This window comes from Artibeus jamaicensis, unplaced genomic scaffold (assembly GCF_021234435.1).
Source record: "Artibeus jamaicensis isolate MK-2021 breed Jamaican fruit bat unplaced genomic scaffold, CSHL_Jam_final contig_793, whole genome shotgun sequence".
Classification (NCBI taxonomy): domain Eukaryota; kingdom Metazoa; phylum Chordata; class Mammalia; order Chiroptera; family Phyllostomidae; genus Artibeus; species Artibeus jamaicensis.
Window position 1 is genome coordinate 6,343,407 of NW_026521975.1, and position 13,263 is coordinate 6,356,669.

Below are 13,263 nucleotides of genomic sequence, written 5' to 3' on the forward strand. Positions count from 1 at the left end.
CTCTGACCCGAGTTGCCTCAAATCTTAAGAAGACCTCACAGTTGCCTTACATCATCGCTCCTGACGTTAGCACACCAGAGGGACTGCAGGGAGGGAGGGCAGCTCACTTAGCTCAGGCCACCACCACAAACTATCACAGACTTGGAGGCTTACACGACAGAAATGTGTTTGTCACAGTTCTGGAGGCTGGAACTTTAAACGGAGGCGCTGACAGGTTTTGTTTCTCCTGAGACCTCCCCCCCTGGCTTGCAGAGGCCCATTTCTCATCGTGTCCTCACGTGGGCCTTCCTCTGTGCCCGCACCCCCGCCCTCGCTTCCTCTGCTTATAAGGGCGCCAGTCCTATTGGGCCAGGGCCCCACTCTGGGACCTCCTTTAATTTTAATGATCTCCATAAAAGCTTTATCCCTATGTACAGTGACATTGGGGTCAGGGCTTCAACCTATGAATTTGGGGGGCCCAATGAAGTTCATTAACTGATTATCTATCAGTACTGCTTATGGTTAAGAGAACAGAGCTTCAAAAGTGATGAGTCTTCTTCAGAACCTTCATGGGACATATGGGCGGATGACTAGTTTCATAGCTGCAGCCTTTTGGTTTTTGAGTTTTTATTTTTTAGCCCTGGATTCTTTTGCATTGTGGTAGAATACACTTAACACGAAACTTACCATGTGACATTCACAATGTTATCTAGTTTCAGAACAATTTCTTTCTTTTCAGAACATTGTCAACCCAAAAGAAAATCTGCACCATTAAGCAGTCCCTTTCCCTTCTTTCCTCCTCCAGTCCCAGGTGATTTGCTCATCTACTTCCTGTCACCGTGGATTTGCCTACTCTGCATAGTTCATACAAATGGAATCACACAACGCATACCTTTTGTGTTGGACTTCTTTCACTTGGCGCAGTGTTGTCAGGGTTCATCGATGTTGTAGTACCCATCAGTATCTCCTTCCTTTTTATGGCCAACTAATATTCTACTGTATGAATAAACCACATTGTGTTTATCTGTTCATCGGTTGATGAACACTGAGTTCCGCTTTTTGGCTTTCACAAATAGTGCTGTTATGGACATCTGAGCACAAATCTTTGTATAGACATGCTTTCGACTCTCTGGGGTATATGTACCTGGGACCGGAATTGGAGGGTCATGCAGTAATTCTACATCTAATTTTTAAAGGAACTGTCAAATTGTTTTGCATGCTCTTTACATCATTTTATATTCCCATTAGCTGTATGCAAGGGTTCCAGTTTCTCTCCTCGTTCACCAACACTCACTAATTTCTTCTTCTTGTTATTATTGCCATCCAAGTAGGTGTGAAGTGGTATCTCACTGTGATTTTGACTTGCATTTTCCTAATGATTAATGATGTTGAGTATCTTTTCATGTACTTGTTGGTTGTTGTATCTTCTTTGGAAAAATATCTATTCAAGTCCTCTGCCTGGCTTTTAACTGGATGTTTTGTCTTTTTATTGTAAAGTTGCATACATCCTCTGGATACGAGACTCATCAAATACACAATTTGTAAGTATTTACTGTAGACCCTTTGATGTCATGTTGGTTTTGTTTATGCCACTATTTTAGATATTCTTGCATTATTGAAAGAAGTCCCGAATGGATTTTAACTCCATATCTCCAAAAAGAAAATATAACAATAGTAAACATCAAAGTCAACATAAAAATGGTTCAGTAAACTCTGGGGTTAGAAGTGAGGGAGGGGAAGGGAGAGAAGTATGTGTAATGTTTAAAGTTAATGGTAGATGAGAAGAAAGAATTTAAAATATGGAAATTACTTTTCTGAAAGTCGGTATATTAATTACAAAGAAAAAGAGAAGGATGAAAGATGAAACATTTAAAAGCAACAAGGAAGATTTTTTTCCCCAAAATTTTACAACCCTTTTTATTTTCAGATGAGGTTAGGTAATCACAAGACAAAATGGAAAGAAATGTAAATTAACATATTTGTTGGGCTTGAGGTCTTATTTGTTAATACAAATACTTTAACTTAAAAGGACTTCTGGTAAACCAAATGTGAATTTTCAGTACTACTCATATTTACAAAAGAGGAAGAAAAAACTGAATGAGCCCAGTGAAAGTCATTCTTCCCAACCAGGCTGCTGACTGGTGAGCAGATGGTGAGAACCTTCGTCTCTCGCTGAAACTCAGAGAAACACTGTCGATCTTGCAGCGTTCGAGCTGCTAGCCAACATGACATGATTACCTCCATATGATCTGTGTCAACTTCAGTCAGCAGAGTTATAAGTAGTCATTTCTTTACTTACATGACTTTCTACTAGTGCTGTTGAAGACACGGCAGAAGTTTGCTTTTAAGTTGATTGTATTTTGTTCATATATAGGCACTGACTGAAAGGTGATTTACCTGAAAATATACTTCTGCATTTTGTGTCCCTAGAATTCAACTTCTAACATATAAATTTTATAGAGAATTCTTTCATGTGTGTTTAAATATATTTTGGCAGGCTGCCTGACATTTAGTTTTGAGTATAATAAATTATTAGTACTACTCACATGTTATGATTACTAGCTACAATTTCTCAGAAAAGACTAGTAAAATAGTTCATGCTGTCTGTTAAGGTGAGTGAGGGAGTTTCTTTTTATTTCTTAAGGAAGGGACAAGACCATCTTAACATCTGCCCTTAGCACCTCCCACAGAGAAGCTCAGTAAGTATCCGACAAGTTATTTTATAAAATTTCAATACAACATACTAGATACACAAAGAAAAAGTACAATCACGAAGAAAAAGTCAGAAGGAAGGACAGAGTGATATGAAGTGTCTCCAGAACTGAAGCCAATCCCCACCACGTAAAGCAATGATGAAACGGGCCTCTTGGTAACCTTTAAAGAATAAAGGAACATAGCAATTAAAAAGAGATGAATTGGCCCCAAACCCCACACTTCAAGTTTACCAGTTGTGAATTAAATCATGAACTATTTGGGAAGAACCCTTTGTGTATAAACTGTGGCACTACCAGTCACTAAATCAATTCCAACATGAAAAATTCAACATTTCTTTTTTCATAAATAAACTCTGACAAAGTGTGGGTATTTTGGAGAACATGAAAAATAAATAGTGGAAGGAAGGTATGGTATAGGTCTTGCCTGAAGACATGCGCAGTTCTCTTGCATTAATTTTTCTCCAAAAGAAAAAGAAGGTAATGTATTAACCCTCTGAATACCATCCAAATCAATTTACAGTGCCACAGGAAAATAATGCTACCTAACCATCTGGTGATGGGTGTAGAGTTCACAGTTAATCCTTGGCTCCCTGCAGTGGAGGCAGTGGCGACGAACAGCGTGGTGGGCTGGCTTTAGAGTCAGCAAGAACAGGGTGCAGTCCAGGCGCACTACACTTTTTAGCACCGACTAGCCACGTTATGGAAGACAGCAACGACGTCTTCTTCACAGGGTGGTGAGGATTAAATGAGACCCAGTGTGGAAGGCTCAGCTCAGTGCTTGGCAGAGAGCAACCTCCGATGAACATTAGCTACTAGTATCTTCTAAGAAAAAAATCTGAAAAACGGAGTCTTTCCTCAGCTTCTTGCTGTCTAGTTTTAAGTACCATTCCTCTGACTATTTTTCTGGCTCACCTCCCCTGCCACCCCCAGGTTATGCGCTTAAATTGACTTTGCATATCATCAGTCATAGCTGTTTACCATATTTGTATGATATGTGCTCATTCAGGTCTCTGTCATTGTCTCCAATACCTGTTTTACTCCAGACACTTCAAGCTCTGCAGGAAATAGCCACTATGTCCAGCTTTTTGGTGCATTCTCAGTACCCAAGACAGAGCACTTAGCATGTATTTTTTGAATGGTAATAACTATTAATAATCATTTCATATTGAATTTTTTACTTATTAGGTTAAGAAAAAGGAAACCTGTGGTTGGTGCATTTAAAGTAACTAAAATAACCCAAAAGGAAAGTGCATGGTGTGGTTTAGTGAAAAGAATAAGAGGTTTGAGGAGGCGGGTAGGGAGTAGAGTAGTTTCTTCCTCTAGATTTCATTTGATTTGGGGCGTGCGGAAGGATGTCAACCATGCATTTACCAGGCACACACAAGCGTCCAATGGTTGTTGGAACAGCAATGTCTCCACTGTGAATGCAATTGCCGTGTGTTCTATAGTTGCGGACTTGGAAGGGGCCACAGTGGTCAGAATATCCTATGTTCCACTTTAAAGATGACACTGAGAGCAGCAAAAAGCAGTGATTCTTCACCGGTAGAGCTGAGCCCAGACTTCAAGTTAGCGGATTTCCAGACCGCATCCGAAGGGTCACTAGTGCCTTTAAGAATAATCACTGCTGCTTTAATAGCATCAGCACCTGTTGTTTCAGCTTCCGCAAGAGAGAAGCTATTAATTTCTCTTCCATCAAAGCTGAATTTCTGGTCTGTCTGAACCTTGTTTTCTTCCAACTGCAGCTGTCTGCACCACTAAGAGTCGGACAGGCCTTTCTGCCTGAATCCATAAATCGCCACGCCCAAATAAAGAGAAGAAAAAAGTGATACAAATCATGCAGACAGTGGCCGATTTGTGACGTCTTTCTCCAACTCTCTTCATACCACCTTGGAGAATCCTGGGGCCCAACAGAGGAAGCCCTAGGTATGTGAACCCTGACACCAACATCGCAGTTCTATTGCGGTCGGGACATCAGCTTTTGGAAGTGGAGAGAGACAGTTCATCTGAGTGGCAACTTCACTGTCTGTAAAATGTAAAATAATTATAGTCCATCGTGGGGAAGTTTTGGTTATCAAACTGAATATGGAATGCCAGAGATCTTCAGTAAGCAAGTTTAGTTTGCTTTTGTTATCATTATTGTTATTGTGGTAGCAAGGCCTAGGTTGCATAAGTTGTGTTTGCTCTCGCGCCCCCGCTAGCCTGCAGCCCACTGCGGCGTCCACGCGGTTCTCTTCCACTCCAGTCCGAAGGCGAAGGGCTCGGGAGTCCGGAGACGTCCAGGGGTGGGAGGGGAGCCCGCGCGGCACGCATGCGCCCCCGAGCTGCCACCAGCCCCTCATAAGAGCGCAGCGCAGCGGCTCGGCCAGCGGAGTCGGAGCTGGCTCGGTGCCGGGCGTGGCGGGAGTGTGCAGGCAGCTACCGTGCTCTGCTTCTTCAGTATCCCGGAGGACGGAAACTTCTGGGGGAGGCGCCCATCGGTGCGCACCTCCCGAGGGCTCAGCGGCCCAGCGGAAAGAGAGAGAAGCGGACAGGCCCGGCGCTCGTGGGAGCGAGCGGCAGCGAGAGAGGAGGAGGAGGGGGAAGCCGGCTCCAGCGGCTTAAGTGGACCGCGCGCAGCCGCTGCAGCAGCTGCCTCCTTCAGCCGGACGGGCTCCGGGGACTGGGGCCGCGGCGCGTCGGCCCTTCGCCCGCGTCCTGGACGGCTGCGTGAGCTGGGAAGGACTGGCCTCCAGTCCCGCGTCAGGGAGCGTTGAGGCTGCACCCGCTGGGCTGCCGGGGCTACGTGGCCGGAGCCATGGGGACCGAGTTCGGAGCTAAGCAGGCTGAGCGTGGCCGGCTGCTGCACTTGCTGCCGGGAATCCTGTGCGCTCTGCCTGCCTGCTTGGCCCCTTCTCGCCACCCGAGAGAGGAATAAAGGGAGAGATTCTCTGACTGGTGCGCGGGATCCCGAGACTCAAACCTTGTGGCAGCGCCCTGGCTCCGCGTCGGAAGGGGTGTTCTCAGCGGTAATCCGACGGGAGGGATCGTCCCTCGGGGACGCACGGGGAGCGTCCTCTCTCTGGACTCTCGCTGGAGTGTAGACTCCAGGAGATTCGGGGAGGCAGCTCCGCAGGCCCTCTGAGTCTTCACCCGAGTTCCATCAGTGCGGGCACACTCTCAAAGTCTGCCCCTTCCGGACCTGGCCATCCCCTGGCAGAACGGGGGGATGGCTTAGGAGCCTCCTGACCTGGCAGCCCGGCGTCGTGGGCTCCGGAACGTCGTGGCAGAGGGCAGTGGCCTGCGCCGAAAACGCCGTGGAAGAAACACTCAGTAAAGAGGTCCTGGCCAGAGCACCACTGGGACCCGGGTCTCTGAGTGCACGATTTACCCGGAGCCTGCACTGCGCCCTCAGGAGAAGCCCCCCGCGCCCCAGGGTGCCATGTGGGGCGGACGGTGCCCGTCCGCCTCCTCCTGGATCGCCACTTCGCTCCTGCAGCTGCTTCTGGCCGCACTGCTGGCTGCGGGGGCGCTGGCTAGCGGCGAGTACTGCCACGGCTGGCTGGACGCGCAGGGTGTCTGGCGCGTCGGCTTCCAGTGCCCTGAGCGCTTCGACGGTGGCGACGCCACCATCTGCTGTGGCAGCTGCACGTTGCGCTACTGCTGCTCCAGCGCGGAGGCTCGCCTTGACCAGGGCGGTTGCGACAACGACCGCCAGCAGGGCGCCAGCGAGCCCGGCCGGGCGGACAAAGACGGCTCAGACGGCTCGGCAGGTAGGGCAGGCCCAGGGTGAGCAGGGTGGAAGGTTGGCTGGGCCTGGATGGCACCGACCTGGGGAAAGGAGTAGGCAGGAACCCTGAAGTTTCAGAGGAGTGTCTTGGACCAGGAGGTGGTGCCTGCATTCTGCCCCAGCCATTATTGTGTGCGAATTGAGGCTCGCCGTCCCGGGCCTCAGTTTCCCCACCTGTCAGCTGAAGAATGGTTTGGCTTGGATTTCCCCAAAAAACCACATGTGTAAGACAGGGTGGGCCACAGACAGCTCCTCAATCTTCCAGCTCAAGGAAGGGCCTTTGGGCCCCCTCCCATGTGTTCTGTCTCCAGAGGTCTGACTTCCACTAAGGGTTAATGTCTCTGGGTAGCGGAAGAAATCGTGGACATAGGCAGGGGCACTTCTGTGAAGGCTCCTCAGAAGGAAGGCAGCTTCTCAGGGCTTCCAGTGGGTGACGCAGTTTACTAGAGGGCTCCACCTCTCCCCATCCAGGCTTGGGCCTCTGGTTTCTGGACAGTTGTTACCATGTTGGACTTGCTAGGTCTGACATCCGAACTATGCCCAATGTAGTTCTTTGTGGCTTTGGTTTTTTTAATTATATTTTCAAATTGCCAAAGCTAGAGTCGGAAAAATAAACAAGTCCGTGCAAGAATTTGATAGATTCCACTCCCTCCACTTTTCCCTACCTCCCGGGAAAAGACAGCCTTTCCCCCCGGGCCCACAACAACAATATACGTGTGTTTGGGAGGGAGGATTCAGGTCGGTGTAGGGGTAGAGGTCAGATGGCCAGCATGTCACGGAGAGGGCATCTCCTCTTTTTTCTGCAGGTTATGTTAGGGACAAGACTGTTTACCAGCACAAGATGCCCAGGCTCTGAGCTACCTGACTTGGCACTGAGTGGCATCTGTTTATAGAACTCCTTACCAGAACTCCTCCTGGTAAGAGGCAGCTCTTATCAGAGCTGGTGCCTTTGTAGTCAAGCATTTTATTAGCAGGCTACTCCTGTTGTTCCATTGCCTTGAATATGAACAGAGAACAGAGTAATTCCAGAAAAGGGGTTATCTTAAAATGCAAGCTCGGCATTGCAGGGTGCATGATGGTGGAATAATGGCTTGAGAAATGAGCCGAAGACAGACTGCTGCTTCCATGTCTCAGCTAAGTTGGGCTCACTGGTGGCCTCTAAAAAGTTAGGCTGGCTGTGCGCTGATCAGTAGGCAGCAGACTTCTCATGACACCGTGTGATGAGCATGGGTGCCTTCTTCACCCTGCTTTGAAGTTCTCTTTTTCCTGAAAATTCTGTTTCTCTCACTTCTCTTTGGCAGTCAACAAGGACGAGATACCTAATTAAGCAGTGCCAAGGGCTTAGAGAAGCACTACAGTCATTGCCCCTGCGTAGTTACTTATGCTTTCAATTAAAAATGCTGGAAAGAGATAGCGATTTTTCCCCAGAATTCATTACGTGGATTTAGGCTGCTTTCAGGTAGTTTTTGCTATAATGTTTGGGAACTTTTAAACTATTATTTACTTACCTCTTGATGGCATATTTAGGACCGGCATCCTAATTCAGACGATGGAGTGTTTTAGCATGGGGGTGGGGAAGCCTGCGTCCACGGCTCTGGTCGCTGCTGCGAGCCTGAAGGTGCCGTGTAACGAGAGCCGGCCGACTGTCAGAGAGCCAGCTGTGCTGTGAACTGTGGCAAGTGTTTCTACCTGCTGAAGGGACCCTGTGTATAAGCCATAGTATCCACTCTGTCCCGCACTGATGATTAAGGAAACCTTTAAATGTCAGCTTTGGTTAAATACTTATAAAGTGTGTTTTACTTATAAGGCATTACTTCTGCATGACTTCATGTGCTAGTATATTCTAAAAACACCGACTCCAGGGGACAGTCCAGGGGCTCCTCAGAGCTGTGGAGCAAGGGCTGGGCTCCTCGCAGAGGCTCCGCCCTGTCCCGCTGAGCAGGCACTGCTGTGCCAAGACCAGCAAGACAGTCCCTGTCCTGATGAGTTTTCCACCCAGTGGTTAAGGACATGCTCAGGAAGACATCAAAAAGTAGGTTCTTGGTAACCTCTGGGGGAATTCTGCAGAAGTGCTCCCAGCCATTCTCCTCCCTGCTTCTCTGCCCCCCTCCGCTGGTGTATCTTATCCAGATTCTGGAAGCCCCGTGCCGCTACCCCTATGGCGCCCACAGAGTTTTAAAGTAAAATGATATAAAATTGGAGTTTGCCACCGATTTTAGTAAAGTTGTTATTTTTATCTTTTAGGGGTTTATTTTCCAGAACAAACTTCACTTGTTAAGTACGGTGCCCATTGCTTGATGCTCTGTGGCCTTTCCCTAGCTCCTCACACAGGATCCCGCATCCGAACTCCAGAGTGACTGTTCCACCTCAGCCCTGCTGGGCCTGCTTGCTGCTTCCCCGCTCACTGCGGGCCTCCCTCCTTCCTGGAACAGATGTCTTGTTGCTCCCAACATTCGTTCTCCCCAGTACCTTGTTCCATGCTGACCTGCTGCCTAGAGTCACTTCCCTGCACACAAGTGCTTCCCTTTTCCTCCATTCACTGCCCCCGGATAGGCCCGGCCCATGCCCCTAACCCTCACCAGACTCAGTGAGGCCAGTGTGTGGAGTTTTTCTTACCCGTCTTTGACCTCTGTGGCTTTCCAAGACTCCTATTGGAAACAGTCATGGCTAGAGTCTGACCTAAGTTTTTGAGTTATTTGCCTCTGGAAATAAAGACTTGCTGCAATAAAATACGGTAAAAGGAGTTTTCAAGAAACGTAAGTAGCCCTGGCTGGCGTAGCTCAGTGGATTGAGCGCGGGCCTGTGAACCAGAGTATCGAGGTTCAATTCCCAGTCAGGGCACATGCCTGGATTGCAGGCCAGTTCCCAGCAGGGGATGCATGAGAAGCAATCAGACATTGATATTTCTCTCCCACTCTTTCTCCTTTCCCTCTCTCAAAAAATAAATAAATAAAATATTTAAAAAAAAGAAATGTAGGTAACTTGCTTTGGGGGAAAAAAGCCTTTTAAGTAATTTCTACTCATATCTGTACAGATCCCACGACTATCTGCCTTAAGTTTGGACAGTTGAGTACTTGTAGGGATTTTAGAAAAGTCTTAAAACATAAAACACATTTTTGGTACATTGGATATTTGCCTCGGTCCGCGCGGTTGGTGAGTCTAGCTGTGAATATGAACAATTTTGCTCTGGGGGGCTGCCCCACCAGGCCTGCGGGGCCCTCACTCCTTTCCTGAGCTCTCAGTAGAGGACAGTGCATATTATGGGCTGCTAGTGAGCATGCAAATCGGCAGAGCCTGCTCAGCGTCACTGCTGCTCATTTGTGATCTCCACAGCCAAGCACCGCCTTTTTAATGCATATTTATAGCGAATCATAACGTTACGCTTTTGTCTTCCAGTCCCCATCTACGTGCCGTTTCTCATCGTTGGGTCCGTGTTTGTCGCCTTCATCATCTTGGGGTCACTCGTGGCCGCCTGTTGCTGCAGATGCCTCCGGCCCAAGCAGGAGCCCCAGCAGAGCCGGGCCCCCGGGGGAAACCGCTTGATGGAGACCATCCCCATGATCCCCAGCGCCAGCACGTCCCGGGGGTCGTCCTCCCGCCAGTCCAGCACAGCTGCCAGCTCCAGCTCCAGCGCCAACTCTGGAGCCCGGGCACCCCCAACGAGGTCACAGACCAACTGTTGCTTGCCCGAGGGGACCATGAACAATGTGTATGTCAACATGCCCACGAATTTCTCTGTGCTGAACTGTCAGCAAGCCACCCAAATTGTACCCCATCAAGGGCAGTACCTGCACCCCCCATATGTGGGGTACACGGTGCAGCACGACTCGGTGCCCATGACTCCTGTGCCGCCTTTCATGGATGGCCTGCAGACGGGCTACAGGCAGATCCAGGCCCCCTTCCCTCACACTAACAGTGAACAGAAGATGTACCCAGCCGTGACCGTGTGACTCAAGGTGCCAGCTGGGTTCCGTGATGAGACCCAGGACAGCAGGGAAGCTGTGCACTGGCAAGGATTCTCAGAGTGGAGGTCTGTCACGGCGGTGGTGTTTGGGGCGCAGTCCTTCCAAGGAGCTTCATTTGGCCCAAACTCTGTGAAAGTGGCTCCCTCCGAATGGGCTTTTTTGGACATGATTCATCCCAGTGCATGACTGAGTTATGGTGGCACAGGGCGTCACCTGGAGATGCCCGTGTTGTTACTGATGGTTGTATGACAAATGCTTGAGCCCTTAAGTGCCCTTGGGGTATGTATGGCTGTCAAAAGAGTTTTGTAAACAGATAGATTAAGGGTTTTTATTATGTTCTTGTTATTATTATTTCTTTTCTGTTTTTTAACTGTACCAGGTCAGAATACCTGTCCCTCCCCTTTTCCCAGGGTAAGTTTTATATAAGCATCCAAGGTTTAGGGGAAGGTGTTGAAAACACTATTATAAAGGAAAACCTGATTCGAACTCTGTGAGATTAGTCACTGATCTCAGTATGTCACAGGCGGTCTAATTTCATTGTAAAAAGATATATATATTGTCTATTTTTGTGCTTTTTGTCTAATTTGTGCTTTTTTTTAAACCTCGTGTAGAGATCTTATTACAAAGTGATTTTTCTACCTTAAAGAGATCCCGAAAGAAATTGCATAGTTACTTAACCAGTGACATTTCAGAACTCCGGGGTTTTAATCTTGAAGTAAGTGGGTGGTGCAGTAACAGAGCCATTCATCCCTTTCTTGATTGTACCATCCAATTTCCCAACTTTACAGTGACATCTGAGAAGTCATTAGGTGTTTTTACTATTGAAATCATAAACTGTCAGCCTGCCACTTCTCCAGGTTACGTGTGGCTTGGCATTTCTTTCTGTCTGGTTTTCAGATCCCCACGGCGGCATCGGACCGAGTACAGGCCATTACTGTTCTTATAACCGGAGATGGGCATTTCTGCCTGGATCTGATCGAACACTTTCTTGTTTTCCCTATACATATCAAAGAAATGCTTTATAAAGGTTGAGGAGAGCTTCTCAGCCATAATCCGAGACTTAGGATGAAATTTAAACCACAAATATAATTTACTTTGCAAATCATAGGCTTTTTATACTCTCGTTATCAAAATGGTTTATTTTTCAGGCAGTAGGGACTATTAAATGAAGAGAAAAGCTCTCCAAAGAGATATTGCCTTTCTCTCTCCGCAAAATCAGTTCTTGTTTTTCTCTCTCTTTTAGCCCTCGGCAAGCACTGGATTCATTTCCCAGTGTTCTGAATGACAAAATTCAAGTGAATTTGTGTATTGTTTACCTGTAAGAAATAAGTTTCAGTGTGTGCAAGTAAATTTCTAACTGCTAGCAAAACCAAGATTTGTATTTAAACCATTATAAGGTTGGTGTTTTACATATTTATGTCAATATCTGTATCTCTCTTATCTACTCTACCTACCACCCATCTATCTACCCATCTATCTATTTGTCATCTGTCTCATGACTGAATAATGTAAAGTCATTGTTGGCAATTGGTATCAACAGGGATAATCAAACTTTTTTAATAACCAAAGGCAGGAGAAAATCATTTTACTTAATAAATATTTTATAGTATGAATTCCTAGGGGAGTTTTTTTTTTTTTAATTTTCATTCTACTTGGTAATCTTAGATGGTCTGTTAATAAACCTGTCCCTACAGTAAAATTGCTCAACATTATAATTATTGCTTTCTAGAACCAAGAGCCTACCTTTAGAAGCAGTTAATATCCGGGAAGTTTATGTGGGTACTCCATGAGTCAGCGACACTGTTTTATGTGTTCCCTGAAAACGCCAGCAACACAAAAGAGACTTCTTTGGGGATCGTATTGTCAGGCTACATTGTCTTTGATGGTGGGGTTCTGGCTTATCTAAGGAAGTAGAATTCCTAGAAGATTGGAGGTGAAAGGGACCTTAGAGATCACCAGCACAGGGATACGTTTTCAATAAGGAGCCAAAGAGTAAACATTTTAGGCTTTGCCGGCCTTTCAGTCTCTAGCGGCTACTCAGTTCAGGGGCTGCCTGCAGAAGCTGCTATAACCCAACGCGCAGGGCTGGGGTCCCATAAAACCTGACTGATGGACGCTGAAATTTGACTTACATACAGTTTTCACAAGTCACAAAGTATTCTATTTTTATTTTTTATTTGTCATTTCAGAATGTAAAACTCATTCTAAACTCCAGGGCTGTAAAAACAGGCATTAGGCCTGATTTGCCCTCGGGCCATACTTGGCCACTCCCGGATCCGGTTCCTCCTCCCCCCACTCACGGGTCCTCCAGCAGTGTTCTGGACGGCTTCTTTAAAAAAACCCGGATCCGAGGAACCGGATCAGGGAGTGGCCAAGTATGGCCCGAGGGCAAATCAGGCCTACTGCCTGTTTAGAATGAGTTTTACATTCTGAAATGACAAATAAAAAATAAAAATAGAATACTTCGTGACATGTGAAAACTGTATGTAAGTCAAATTTCAGCGTCCATCAGTCAGGTTTTACATAGAACTGTAATGGCATAATCAATAAAATATACATTAAAAATGAAAAAAAAGAAAGTAAAAAAATAAAATAAAAATACAGGGATGGGGGTGCTTACGTAAGAGAGTGCTTGCTTCTCTCCTACAAGATTGTCCAACTTTTCCTCTTTTTCTGTGTGGTAATTAAATATCACGATGAAAGCGAAAATACACTTCAATAAGTGACATGTGTTTTTCACTTAGTCCTACTTGGCCTTTCCAAACATCTAACATCATTGGATAGATCCTCATACCTTTTCAATTTTGGTAAAAACTGGAGTGATTTAGCAGCCAGAGTA

At 46.7% G+C, this 13,263-nt stretch overlaps 1 protein-coding gene across 1 annotated transcript; it reads left to right on the plus strand.

The window, feature by feature from the left end:
- The first annotated feature begins 5,066 nt into the window (after positions 1-5,066).
- SHISA2 (shisa family member 2) lies at positions 5,067-11,994 on the plus strand. The gene is made up of 2 exons (XM_037137149.2): positions 5,067-6,442; positions 9,856-11,994. Exons 1-2 carry the CDS (start codon positions 6,112-6,114, stop codon positions 10,407-10,409), a joined length of 885 nt encoding a protein of 294 aa, XP_036993044.1. The 5' UTR covers positions 5,067-6,111; the 3' UTR covers positions 10,410-11,994.
- The last annotated feature ends 1,269 nt before the right edge of the window (positions 11,995-13,263 follow it).